This window comes from Crassostrea angulata, chromosome 1 (genome assembly GCF_025612915.1).
Source record: "Crassostrea angulata isolate pt1a10 chromosome 1, ASM2561291v2, whole genome shotgun sequence".
In the NCBI taxonomy this organism is placed as follows: Eukaryota; Metazoa; Mollusca; class Bivalvia; order Ostreida; family Ostreidae; genus Magallana; species Magallana angulata.
The window spans coordinates 23,237,613-23,252,800 of record NC_069111.1 but is presented as its reverse complement, the minus strand read 5'-3'; the positions used below and the strand labels follow the sequence as shown (position 1 = coordinate 23,252,800).

Here is a 15,188-nt window from a genome sequence, read left to right as displayed (position 1 = left end):
CAAAATCATCTCTCTAGTAAATGTGATTTTTGAACATCATAAGCCATTTTTACCTTTTTGATTTTTGCCTCATCTTTTTTCTTAGCATTTTCCAAAACATCAAGGTTGTGTTTTGCATTGTCAAAATCTGTCAATTTTCTGCCTCGCTTTGAGATTCTTTGCTACAAATAAATGTTTATATCTAAATTTTAAAAAATAATTATATCTAAACAAGTTTTAAAAATACTATTAAAACAAGATATCTGTGAGCCAATGCTCACTAGTGATACCCCCACTCTGATGTGAATATGCAAAATAAGCAAAGTCGACATTTAACAGAAAGCTGGCATCCGATTGGTACAGAAATATATCCCAGGATATGGCATGCCTAAACAAATAGTGTGTTAAAATTCCAAGCATCTGCGATAAATAGCTGCTGAGAGTTCTTTGAGGAAAATCTGTTTGAAAATTTTGGTTAAAAAATAAACAAAGTACTCATTAAACAGGAAGTTGACGTTTGATTGGTACAAAAATATATCCCACGATATAGCATGCCTATACAAATACTGTGTAAAAATTTCAAGCATCTGCGATAAACAGTTGCTGAGAATTCTTTGACAAAATTTTGTTTGAAAATTTTTGCTAAAAATAAACAAAGTCGTCATTCAACAGGAAGTTGACGTCTGATTGGTACAAAAATATAACTCACGATATGGCATGCCTATACAAATACTGTGTAAAAATTTCAAGCATCTGCGATAAACAGTTGCTGAGAATTCTTTGACAAAATTTTGTTTGAAAATTTTTTGCTAAAAATAAACCAAGTCGTCATTTAACAGGAAGTTGACGTCTGATTGGTACAAAAATATATCCCATGATATGGCATGTCTATACAAATAGTGTGTAAAAATTTCAAGCATCTGTGATAAATATTTGCTGAGAATTCTTTGACAAAAATTTAATTGAAAACTTTTGTTAAAAAATAAGCAAATTCGTCATTTAACAGGAAGTTGACATCCGATTGGTACAAAAATATATCCCACGATATGGCATGCCTTAACAAACACTGTGTAAAAATTTCAAGCATCTGCGATAAATAGTTGCTAAGATAAATGCGACAGAAATTTTTGTTACGGACGGACAGACAGACAGACAAACAGACACACAAGGGCTCCTTCAGAGCGGGGGTATAAAAATATCCATGAGTTTTGTCAAAACATACATGGACTAAATCATAATGGAGTAACAATATATATATGTTAGCTTTTCATCTGAAAGTCTTCATAATCTTTCAAATCCTGCAGTTTAATTCACTGATATTCCCTGAACACCAACTTTCATGAAGTAGGTTCTCAAAATCAATGTACATTAAAGTATTGAATATGTATGCAACAACATATTTAATTGATAAAACCAGTGCACATTCAATGAATTGAGAAATGTATCCTAGAAACTGTGAATTATACAAAATCTAAAAGTTGGTGCTAATTAATGGACATGCATCAATGTAACTACAGCAAACCAATATATATATCTATTTCATATAAACAAACGTTTTGCCCAATGCAAGGTCTGATATTATTCTAAACATGCAGAGGTCGATATACACAGGGAAGATATGGCAATTTGTTGACATACAGTCATGTAGATTAAGAACACATGACTTTTCTCAGTTTTAAATATATTTGCATAAAAATTTCTCCCTTATCTATATTTGCATCTAAAACATGCATTAATATATGCCAAAATATTCAGGGTCCATTACCAGGCTATTTTTGCAGTAAGAATATTTTGGGATTTTCTCAATATTGCATGGAAAATGCCACTGAATGCTTATAAATAAATCGAGCCATTGTATCTATATTTTCCATTGTAATAAACCTAGCTATATATCAAATTAAAAAAGTATCAAATGAAACTAGAGGTACTGTGAGCAAGCTAACAATTGATACCCCCCGCTAAGATAAAAATCATAATGCGTGTATTTTTCCAATTATAGAAAATATTGGATGAATCTATTTCACCATCTATTTTCTTTAAATAACAACTGCTCTATTTTTTTTAAACTGTTGGTCATAAGCAATATTTGTGTGAAGTAAGAACATTCAATGCTTCTCAATAAGAAAGATAATGACCGGACACAAATTTTGCACTATTTTTCCAATAATATATAAAATGTATAATAAATTAATATACCTTGACCTAGCCCAAATGACCTTGGATCAAGGTCATGACACGCCCTTAGGTCATAAGCAATCTTTGTGTGAATTAAGAACTTCCAATGTTTCCCCATAAGAAAGATATAGGCTGGACACAAATTTTGCATTTTTTCTGCCAGTGACCTTGACCTTGCCCTAATGACCTTGGGTCAAGGTCATGACACACCCTTAGATCATAAGCAATCTTTGTTTGAAGTAAGAACTTCCAATGTTTCTCCATTAGAAAGATATGGACCGGACACGAATTTTTGTATGTTTTCTGCCAGTGACCTTGACTTTGCCCGAATGACCTTGGGTCAAGGTCATGACACACCCTTAGGTCATAAGCAATCTTTGTGTGAAGTAAGAACTTCCAATGTTTCTCCATAAGAAAGATATGGACTGGACACGATTGCACAGACAGACGGACAGACGGACAAGGTGATTCCTATATACCCCCCAAACTTCGTTTGCGGGGGGTGTAATAAAAAATAATCACGCATTTACGTAGTAGAAACTTTATATTGTTGAGATCAAATTATTTTTAAAAAAATAATGGAAGATAAGTCGTGTCTGACCAAAATTGATACACCAAATTATCAATTCATACAATGTGCTTACCAGCAGTATTTACCCTTTTTGAGATTGTTTATCATATCTATAAAGGTCTGTAGTACAAGTACATGTATATATAAAAACATCAAATTTGCACCCATTGCAAGATAACCCATCTTCTTAAAATGTACATGTATATAAAAACATCAAATTCACTCCCATGAATTGCAAGATAACCATGGTACCTTTAATAAGACTTTTGTATAAGTATGTACTATTTAAAGGGTACCTACAGAGCCAGTCCATTTTTTATATTATGGAGATTTCTGTGTAAAAACATCATCCTAAAATTTTTACTGTGATCACATTGGTAGTTTTCAAGATATTTGGGGAAAACCAGATTTCACACCTGAACGATTTTTTAATCAAGCCGATTTGGCGCGAGATTAATTGTGACGTCACGGGGTCAACACTGCAATATGAGAAACAAGAATATCATATGAAAACTGTTCATTTTCTTGCATTGTATTATCGATATATGAACATTTTTTTCTGATGTTTTATTTCCTAATTAATCAACCCTGGATGACTAAATATACTGTTGTTTGAGTTTAAACCCGTATTTTATTAAACAAAAATGCTGAATTCAGAATTTATATCTCTGGTCAAATGTGTAACACATTTTGCAAATAAGTGCAAGGCCTATGTAGCAAAATGACAATCTATCAAAGCATTATTGTTATAAGAAACATATTTTGTTAATACTGTCATTCTTTTGAAGGATTTTTTCATGACATTATTAATAATATTGATAATACATATTTTGTAAAGGGTAACCCTAATTCACATCCATGTACACACGGAAATGTTGTATTACGTACTTCTGTAATTAGCACAAGGGGAGGGGGGTAATCACTGGTACTCCAGTGACTCATTTTGAAAAAGGTCTTTATGGGTCCAAAGGACCCCTCTCAATCATAACTATGTGTCCCAACCAGAAAAACAATGACTCCATATTTTATTCCACAAAAAACATGAACATCAAACAAGCAATATTTATATATTTTTAAAATCAAATTCAAAATGACAATACTAAGAGACAGGCTAAGTGCTGTCACTGGGACTCTTCCAGGTTTTTTCTGTTTCTTTATTACCACTATCAATTATTCATGTTTTGGATTAGCATTCCTTTCCTTCTTGTTAATATTAATTTCAGATTAACTACAACTTGTCTACTTTTTCATAAACTCTGGTTAATCTATCCTGGTTTGGGGGGAATTTATTAGTTTTATTCAGTCGCTCAATGGTCGACATCAATTTCCCCACCGTAATGTCATGCATCATTGGATCTGATTGGTTAATAACTAAGTGTTGATCAATAAGATTTTGTAGTGTGGTTTTTTATTATTTGGAACATTTCAGACATCTACTTAGTTGGTTAAAAGAGGAACAATTGATGTTCTGGAACTTCTTAGAGAGAAAATGTGCATGTGTATTTCTAAACTTAATGCATCCTCTGTGATGCACATATCCTATAATGAAAATATGCGTCCTTAGCAAAATTTGTGCGTATATTACAGAGGACGCACTTCAAAATGAATCACTGGTACTCTAACATTAATATCAAAGATACACTAGACAAGAACACCAATGACAATAAAATACATATCATACATATATCAATATACAATACAGATCAGACCCACCCTAACACCAGAGTAAACCCCAACTAAACCCAGGGTTTACTTTTGGGATTTACTCGGGGTTTGCTTTTTGAAAATTTGGGTCCACACAAGGTTTACTTAGAAATTGCTTTTGAGGTCAACTGTACGCACTGAAGTAGACCCCTCCTTTATCTTACCATCCTACTGCCTGTAATTCCTGCACCTTGTATATTCCGAATACCGGTACACAGTTAGCGTCTGCTTTCAGGGGTATACTTCTGACCAGGTTTACTCTCTGTGTCCACTCTTAGTTTACTTTGGGTTTACTCTGGGTCCACTGTATTAAAAACCCGAAGTAAACCCAGAAAGTAAACCCAGGGTTAAGTTGGGGTTTACTTTCTGTTAGGTTGGGTCTGATCAGTACTCTACCTTGTGCCTGATACAAAGATTGGCAAGGTATATTTGTTATTTGTAACATGTATGTAAATAAATGTGCACTACTAAGCTAGCTTTCTTAAGCTGGGCCTAATCAGTTACAAGCTTTTTTATGCAAATAGCATCAATAATTCAATATCTTGCTCACAAGAACTGCTAGCTTCATATTGCACATGCTAATAACCTTTACAGAATATCAACTAGAACTAATTACTGTTCAAAAGGTCTCTGTGATCAGACTTTTCTACATGATACTAACTCTGAGATTTGGAAAATGACTCATGTAAGTGTTGAGTGGCTCGTTCACACTGTCATTCAAGCTCTGTAGGTAGTTGTGCCACATCAGTTCTAAGGACTGAAAAAAACCAGATTCCAAATAATTCTTTTTTATTCAAAATGCAACCATATTAATTCTATATATTCATTAATCTTAAACATTTTGATTCAAGCTATATTGACTGGTCTGCTGATTATTCTTGGAAAGAAAAATACCTTTTGACTTTTAGCACACTTAAATAATTAATTTATACAAAGTGTACTGGAGATTGTTTAAAATTGTCAAAGATAACACACATAAAAAAGGAGGCCCACAGGCAACATTGCTCACCTGAGCAACAATAGACATAATAAAATCAGCTTTATGAAATCACCTACAAAATATCTTAACAATGTTGTATGATAGATCCTGTAAATAAAAAATTCATATTTTTATTTTCTCTATATATTCCTATGTAAAAAATTCGACCCCCCGTGGTGGCCCCAGGGATCATGGTTTGAACAAACTTCAATCTACACAACTTGAGGATGCTTCAACACAAATTACAGCTTTTCTAGCCTATTGGTTTTTGAGAAGAAGATTTTTTAAAGATACCAACAAATTTTTTAAATTTCTTGATAATCTCCCTTTAAAAGAGAGTGTGGCCCTTAACAAAATTGAGCCCCCTTTACCTAAGGATGCTTTCTACCAAGATTGGTTGAAATTGGCCCAGTGGTTCTGGAGAAGAAGTTGAAGATGTATAAAGTTTACAGATGGACAGACAAAAAGACATACAAAAAGACAGATGGACGCCAGACAACAAGTAATCAGAAAAGCTCATTTGAGCTTTCAGCTCAGGTGAGCTAAAAAAGTTTCCCTCAAGACAGCATTCTAATATACAACATCGACTCAAAGATAACTAAAATCACAGTTAATGCATCTTAACCTTTATTCTCGGACAAATAAAATACCTGCTTCTCAAGACTTCCACAGTGGAAATATTTACTTCATTGGGTAACAAAACTCATAGGCTTTAAGACTGACAATAATGACATTCCTTCAGATGTTTTAGCATCATGTGGTTTTAATTCAGTACTAACACATTAAAAAAATCTCTGTGAAATAAACTTTTGGGTAAGCTTAGTCTCGTTAATGTGTCATGTTCACTATAAGAAACCTGACTTCTAATTCAAACAATATGTAAATAAATATTTTTTCTGAGCTGATCTGTAAAGACACACACATGAATCAAGGATGACAGATTATGAAAACCTGTATCAATTCAAAATACAAAGTTTGTAGAAAACAATAAGTCATCACGGCCCCTCTGTCCTGAGTTGTAATTCACATGTAACATACACCAGACCTGACCATACTGTAGATATTAAATCAAAGTCATGAAGATGATAAAAATATTAACTGAAGCAAAGCTTGGCTTAAGTAATCAAAATCAAACACCCCCACCCCTTTTAAAAAAAATGTGCCCATTTTTTTCTTACTACTGGTAATATTTTCATGTTACCTGATGCAATCATAGTTCTATCATTAAATAAATGCAATAGCTCAAAAAGCTGTTGATGCTCATAATTTGATGATCAGGCAAACACAATGATTGAATAAATTAAGTTCCCTACAATGTGCTTTGGGTCTGAGATCAGACCATCTATGGTATCAAGTTCCTTTAGATCATGTGCAGATCAAGTCAGTTTGGTGCATTTAAAATGATGATCCATACTTAACCAATGGATATCAGAAAGAATGACCTTACATTTAGCTGAGATTTCACATTTTCATAATCGTCCCAATCTTCTTCATAGGTTTCCTGTAGAACTTGGTACAGATTTTTGGAAGCAGCTTGCATAGCTACAAGACATAGCATTATTTGTTATTGAAAGCAAGGAGAAGAAAATCATGTCTACTAATTCATTAACCAGCAGTTAATCATAATTATGCAACAACAAAAAAAGTGGAGCAAAAAATGATTTGCATCATACCATGTTTATCAAACACATAATTCTACCTATATTAAGTTAAAAGCTCCTAATTTTAAGAACATTTATCATTTAAGACACATGCATCCTTTTAAATCACAAAAGGTTTCAAGTTCTCTAATGTTAGAGCAGCATTTTAAGTATGTTTGTAATGCAATGATAAACATCTTGAATAGAATGCAATGGGTGTTGGTGGAAAGACTGCAGACCTTTGGCACAGTGGATGTATCCTCTAAGCTCTTTGTGAAGTTTCCCTGCCACTTCCTATAAAAACATAACAATGCAGATTAATCTTACACTCATGATGTGTAACTTAAAGATAAAATGTGGAATTTTTCAATGCATGTAGTGGTATATGGTATTATAATCAACTTCATGCGTATATTTATGTAACCATCAAATATTCAGTTTAGAGGGGATTTTATGGCACTTTGTGCATAAACAAAAGAAGTTTATCAAGATAAAAATTTTGTTGATTCTGGCCTTTTATTATTGCAGCTAAAGTATGTCTGTATCCTTAAAACATTTGGAATAGTAACTTGGCTTATTGTCAATGCTACTGGACCAGCTACCAGCTTGTATCAATTATCACTGATGACAAATGCATTTTGTTCATTACTAAAGAAATGCTCACATTAAATATATGCATGTAATTCTGACAACTGGTACATCAGCTCCTCTGTATGTACATGTACCTTGTATCAGCTTTAAATAATATGAATTCTCTTACAAGTATTGCAGTGTATTGAGGTCTTTGTAAGTTAAGATGTCACTTGTTCAAGAGACTTGTTAAATGAACAAGGGTATGAAACAATGTACTGGTACAATTTTGCATTGTATTGGTGCATTGGTCAGTTGCTACTTCAATTACTGTAAGTTGTTTTAATTCCACAGTGTTAAAATTTCACGATTTCTAATTAAGTACCAATCACGATGATTTTAATTTCACACTGCTAGAAAATCAATTGATCAGAACATAAGCATTAAAACGTTTTTTGAAACTAATGGTAGTATTCACAGTGGGTTTAATTTTGTGGGAAAATGATGAATCGTGAAATTAAAACCATCGTGATTATTTGCCAATCTACAGTATACAATTTTAATTTGAATTTTAGTTCATTTAATGCAGGAGTAATGGTAAGGGGTAATCTGATTACAATATGCATCTACTTATTAATACAATATTCTTGTGAGTAACTTGCTACATTATAGTTACATACAATTTTGCTAACAAGTAGAGCTGCTAGTATCATCAGAAACCCCAATTCAATCATCTCATTTCTCTGACCGTCTTAGAAGCAAGACTGATGCTGGGTTTTGAGAATGGTTATGCAGTGTATACATGTACATTTGTGTATTTGTGATTTGTTTAAGCCATTAGTTTTTACCTGCTGCCTCTCCAATTTGTGGGCATGTTCATCAATCCGCTCATCAAATGTTTTCTCTGCTTTACCTAGATTCTGTAGAACCTAGAAAAAGACATGCAGTGTTAATTAAAAGCTTTTCTCTCATGAAACAAAAATCATTCAATTTAAAACGTTTTCTTAACATGTAAATCTCATGACCCTCTAACAATGAATAAACAGCTAGCATAGGTCTCCTTTCTCAAAGAATAATCATAAGCCACGTGTCGAAATTCCAAAAATACAATGATAAAATAATTTATATTAAACAGTTGTGTTATTAATACGTGTTATCCCTTTAAAGTTAAAAATAGCAAATGGTTAATTTCGATATTTAATTCTGGTTGTTGATTGGCTGACAGAATATTCCCGCTGTCAGGTAGTTTTCTTGTGTAGCTGGTTTTGTCGATTTACAAGCTCAGGACAACTTGGACATTATATGTCTTACTTATATACAACTCAACATGACTTTATACTATAAGTACAGTTAAACTCTAAACAAATAGCGTAATAGTTTTGCTTGTCTACAGTTTTTACATAAACCCCTATATTCAGTGAGAATGAAAATTAAGTGTAAAAGCAGATAATGAAATTATCATTTTTTAAAATATCATTGTAAATTCTTGAAATATTAATTTACATCAACTGCAAATATTTTTTTCTCTCAAATATATGGAGTTGGCAGTCATATAAAAAACAAGAAATAAAGTCAAAGAAATTAAATCATAGACAAGAGTCATAGGGTCTTGTGTAGCAGGAACATATATATATGTCCCTGGTGTAGTAAAGTCAAATAAAACAGTTAAAAAAAGTAAGTGCTCGGAAAAAAATAGTGTACTCAAGAAGCAAAAGCTCATGACTAGGATTAAGACTATTGATTTCTTGTGGGACTATTCAAAACAGACAATTAAAATACACATTATTGAGGGGAAAATCCAAAAATTTTAATATTGTTATTAAATGTCATTCAATGAAAAACCAATATTATAATAATAAACTATAATAATTATAATTATAATAATTTTTTTGTTTATTCCTATAAAATTGGCCCGCTCCCTTCATGAGAAAAATAACGTTAACCCATCTCTGATTTTCACTAAAGTTTTTATAGCCGTTGTTTCTATCTTTTTGTACCAAGACTGCATGGCCGATGACTTTTTTTCAGTTTCTGCAACAAATCCAAATGTTAGATAGGAGAAAACATTCAAATCACGAATAGAGTTCAGGGACGCTTTTATATTTTCCACCATGCTTGCATTCTGACCTTGTATACCGACCTTAGCCTCGTTTTCAGTACTACCAGTATCTCATTAAGAATGGAGTATTTGTCACTGCAATACAACTTGACCATTAAAATTTTGGACACACATCTCATTTTCATTGGTTGATCAAGATGAAAGACACCAAGGGAAGGTACATTGCCAACTTACATTGCCAACTTACATGTACATATAAAGAAGGAATACTTGTATCAGCTCAATCTACTCAACACATGATCACTCTAGCTTTGGAGTGGACCATACGGAAAACTTATCTGACATCACTTTCCATAAACAAAGTGCACATGTTGAACTCTGACGTTTTGACCTCAAAATCAAGAGGCCGGGGTCATTACAGTTCTCCCTACCATCATACAACCAATACAGTAAATATATAATCATACTAAACTTTCTGCACTTCTAAGGTGTGCACTAAGATTTGGAAAAAAATGCATGCATCAAGTCAGTCCTGTCCTTTTTCAATTAGAGCAATGAAATTGAATTCCATATCATGTTCAACAACTGCATTGGGAAGTAAATTGCATGGTGAATACTGACATCTTAAGCTATTTTGAGTGAAAGATAAATACCAGTGGTTTCCATATTTATCTCCTCTTCATTGAAAATAATGTATGATAATCATCTCATCTTGTTAACAATACTGTTAATTACTATAACAGGTAAATATCACAACAAAAGAGCACTTTTTATTTATATATATGTACTAGATGATATCGCGCGCAAGCGCAGGAAATAACACTTTACACATTTGTGAGATACAATGCTTAATATGTAGAACCTTATACTTTTGTTCATTAAATTTTGGTATATACTGCGCCCAGTTTTTTCTTAATTTCTTCTTTAAAAATATTCTTTAAATTTGAAATAAAAAACAGCATTGCTGGATATTTACAGGAGCGGGCAGGAATGAAAAATATAAACTAAAAAGGACAATAAAAAATTATATACATGTAAGTGTTGTACAGCTGACTGGAAAAAATAGCCAAATTTCAACTTTCAAACCAGTGATTCAGTATTTAGTGCGTTGTATTCCCAAATTTTGTTCTTTAGCTCAAATTTCACCATAATTTTTTCATTGTTCCAATGAAATATGAATTCTAGATAAAAGACTATTGATAAAAAAAGTTGTCCTTCCCCATTCAACTTCCCCCATCTTATGCATACATTATCTAATAATATTTACATCTACCAATTGAAGTATGATTCCTTCTACTTCTTACAGAAACTCAATATAGTTAAGAATCAGCCAGACTGACACACCCTGTTTATCAATTGGTCAAAATCTACAGCAACTGAAACTGGCATTACTGAAATCGTCACACCCTGTTAATCGATTGGCCATAACCTACAGTGACCTAAAAAAAATCAATTTATTAATTAGTTAAAAGAAAGATGTAAATATAAACAATAAAATACTTTCTTTGATGATTCAAATAAAATGCTATCTTTGGTGATTCATTCGGGATATGAAGGTATAGCGATCATTGCAGAAAATATTTACATAACTCGCTAATGCGGGTTATGTATTTTTCTGCAATGTCGCCACCTTCATATCCCAAATAAATCACCAAAGATAGCATTTTATTGTTTAAATATAAACATAGAACACAAAATATGTTCATTATTTATAAATTAATTAATGTTTAAGATTAACTACCAATCTGCAGTTTTAAAAATGTATGGATAAAAAAAACAATGCATATCTGTTTGCATATTTTAAACCAAATTTGTCAAACATAAAGTATCTACCCATAGCTAACTCGCACTTCACTTTCCGCTACAAATTAATTAGTTTATTAACCGTCTTCCTCTGCACCCGTTCCGAAAAATTCTTTCCATCAAAACTAGACTCTTATCAAATTAACCAATATTTTGAGGGGTTTTTTAAGTTAACCATAGATTGCTGATTCAAGGTATCAGCCTGTGATGCATAACAAACTTGTCCTAGCTGTCTTTATTTATTGCAAGTAGGTATATATTTTGATGCAAACGCTCACTGACTTGAATCTGCCAAAGCATGTCCACCACCTTACTCTCATTTTTTCTATTTCTGGCTTGTTTATCGAAAATGAAAATAAGTTTTTAATTTACTTCTCAAAAATATTTTATCATGTATATTCAATTACTGCTTATGGACATTATATCACACGTGTTGAAATACCAAAGGTATTAGCATGCAGTTATTCTGGAGCAGGCGTTTCATAGTTTATTGGCAAAATGTCTCAATTTATATAGATGTAGATATGTACTTACAAGGCAGTCTATTGTCTTCAGAAGTCAGGAAGTAATTATAATATTCAAGATTGAAGCTCATACTATTTTCTCTTGGCCTGGTCTAAACGGAATGTGTAAAAATTAAGAAACCATATGACAGAGAGGGTCATAGCTTCATTGAACTTTAGCAAAAAAGGACCACAACCTCATCTAAGATTACATGTACCAGTACACACGATAGAAATGCCACAGGGCGTGTGAACCAGTGTAGATTCACTCTGTGTGTCTGGTTTATGTGTTTACAATGAAAGCAAAGTCTCCAAGCTTTAACACACAACCTTGTACCACTGGAGGACTGTCAATGAGACCAGGCGTTCCACTAAATGCTGTCTATTATAGCAGTGGTTCACATTCTGACCATATATGTACATAAATCACGTACAACACATTAACCAGCCTTTCGTACAGTGTCAAAGAGACTCCAACTGCATGAAGACATGAAAAAAAACGATAATACATGAATATAAGGAAATAAAACCAGCATTACATAACGGGAACAAAGCAGACGGAAGTGGGTCATATGGCAAATTAATCAGTCGATTTTCAGCACTACTGGCTTATTACCATTTTAATCCCACATCAGAATAGCTTATTGCAAAGTTATATGTCCCAAAACAACAGTTACTGTTTATAAGCTTCATGATGGCTTTAAACTTAATAATTTATGGCTATATTCTTTCAAACTTTATAAGTTCATATTCCTTTAAATTTACAAAAATGAATATCATGAATTTTTCAACTTGACATTTTTCCAAGCAAAATCATTCTGAAAAGTTAACAGTGTTTGATATCACATGTATTATACTACATACATGTATACTAAGTAGTTCATACAAATACATGTGTACACATACATCTATGTAGCTGTATAATCATACTTTAACACCAATATTAAGTCTTAAGTCTGGGAGTGGCTGGATGACAAATCAGTTTTATCATTGGCATGGGCTTTACTGTTGATTCCTTACTTAACACCAGCATGAGAAATAATATATGCGTTAAATTGAGGAAGGCAACCCTTGCAGATTTTAAAATGGAACTTTCATTTTTCAGACAGTTTTGATCGAGCTATATGAAATTATAACAAAAAAGTCAAACTTGCAATTTTATATTCTTGCAATTTCATATAAAAGTAAAACAGTGGAATCATGGAATTGATTAAGTGCTGAGGTGTATGTACCGGGTATGTGTATGTATAAATAGACTGGTGTCCAATCAAAGGGGAGTCAATCTCATTTCTCTTAGCATCACAGAAACCAGAGATAGCATCGGCACTAAGGCCTTCATGGCTTGGAAAAGGATTTTACTTTTAACATGAATACATTACAATTTGCATTACATTGAAGACATTACAACCCTTTCGCATTACATGTTTTCAGTGAATCCTCTGATTTTGTTATCAACTCATTATAGAAGGGAGAGAGAGAGAGAGTGCTTTTCAATCAACAGGAACCACCATATCTTCCCACAAGTGGGTTAAATAAGGACACTCTAAGAAAAAAATTTCCTGAAACAACTTGACAAAATACTTCGCCTATAATGAGGATGGATGATAAACAGAAACTCTCAACATACTCAATTGGACAGGAAATAAAATGGAAATGATTTCATACCATACAGGGAATAACTTTAATGTAAATTGTTTGTCAATGAGAAGACTATCATGATGGAATATGTTTGATAAATGAATGAACAAGTTCACAGACTTTATTTATTGCATGGTGATATTTTGGACTAAAAAGTCTGTATCTATGGAGATGCATGAAAGAGACAGCTAGTACTTGAGAACTGTGACAGTCATATCTGCACACGGGTTGTTAAATGTGGCAGAATATAAAGATTCAGCTGCCATGGCATACACGTACAGCCTATGCACATGAAAAACTGACCATAATACAGTGACAGTGTTCTCTCATTGTACATATGTAAAAATCAGGTGATCAAAGTCAGTACCCATACTAGTATCCTTTTTTTTTAGGAGAGAGATCGAGATCAACACAATACCCCGTTTCTTTTTAAAAAGGCACAATGACAATTTGATGCCTAAAATATAGAAATACATAGCATTTATCAGAAATCCTTTATTCAGTCCATAAAGTCCATGCTTTATTACTTTACCTTAAATTGTCTTTGAAATGAAATTGTATACCATATTTGTATGCAATGTACATGTAACAGGGGTAGTGGTATAAGCATGACTTTTTATAAAATATTCACATGAAAAATGTTTACTGTGCAGAAAATATATCTTCAGTGTCGAATTAATTCAGCCTAGGCATGTGTACACTTACAATGTGTGCGACAGAATCTACGTCAAAGGTCCAGTATCATCTTCAGGCTAATATAAAATGGGTAGATACAGCACTATATAGTTTTTCCTTCTGCATGGTTGTTCAGATAGGTAATTTCTTTTCAACATATGCATACCAAGAATTTCTTGCATGTCATTAAGTTTTTAAATACAGTCATTTGATACATTGTGTACTTTTTGCATGACTGAGCACCTCCCATCACAATTCAAACATTAACATGGCAGTGACAGCACCTAGCTATCCTGCACATGTAAGGTCCACTTGTTTTTCCATCTTAAATGTATATTTACAAGCAAATATTTTAAAATTTGTAGTATATTATAAGTTCTATAAATAAAAAATCACAATACCCACTGATACTACATGTATACTCAGGTAGTACCACAAGGAGAGACTGTTTTGTAATAACAGAGACATTTTTAAAAATACATGCTCTAAAAAATTGTGACACATACCAGTAGTAAAGTTACTGACCTCAAAAGTTTTTATGAATAAAAGGTATGTAGGTCACAGAATACAATGAGATCGAGCCTCGACCAAACCATTACAACGCTGCCCCGGATCCCATTACAGCCTTAATCTTCAATATCAGTCAATTCTCAAATTGTCAGGATGGATATATTTATACTAGGCTGCTCTAGTTGACACATTAAATTTCAATAGATAAGTAACATATTTACTGGTGTAGAGAAAACCAAGAATTTTTACCTCAACAAAATTCATTTCTTTCTCTATTAAGTATATAGAGAGAGTCATAAAAATACATAAAATACATTCATGTATACATGTATGTTTCTGCACATGTAATACACGTATCACAAAGTTTTTATTTGGTGAACTA

At 32.7% G+C, this 15,188-nt stretch overlaps 1 protein-coding gene across 2 annotated transcripts in view; it reads right to left on the bottom strand.

The window, feature by feature from the left end:
- Positions 1-15,188, bottom strand: part of LOC128174145 (myc box-dependent-interacting protein 1-like) — a 47,852-nt gene that overhangs the window by 29,532 nt on the left and 3,132 nt on the right. For both annotated transcript variants that reach the window (XM_052839771.1, XM_052839777.1), the window contains exons 2-6: positions 8,467-8,547; positions 7,288-7,342; positions 6,856-6,950; positions 5,091-5,186; positions 54-161 (exon numbers count right to left, since the gene is read on the bottom strand). In XM_052839771.1, the coding sequence (XP_052695731.1) occupies positions 54-161; positions 5,091-5,186; positions 6,856-6,950; positions 7,288-7,342; positions 8,467-8,547 (435 nt within the window). The remainder of the gene's footprint in view (positions 1-53; positions 162-5,090; positions 5,187-6,855; positions 6,951-7,287; positions 7,343-8,466; positions 8,548-15,188) is intronic.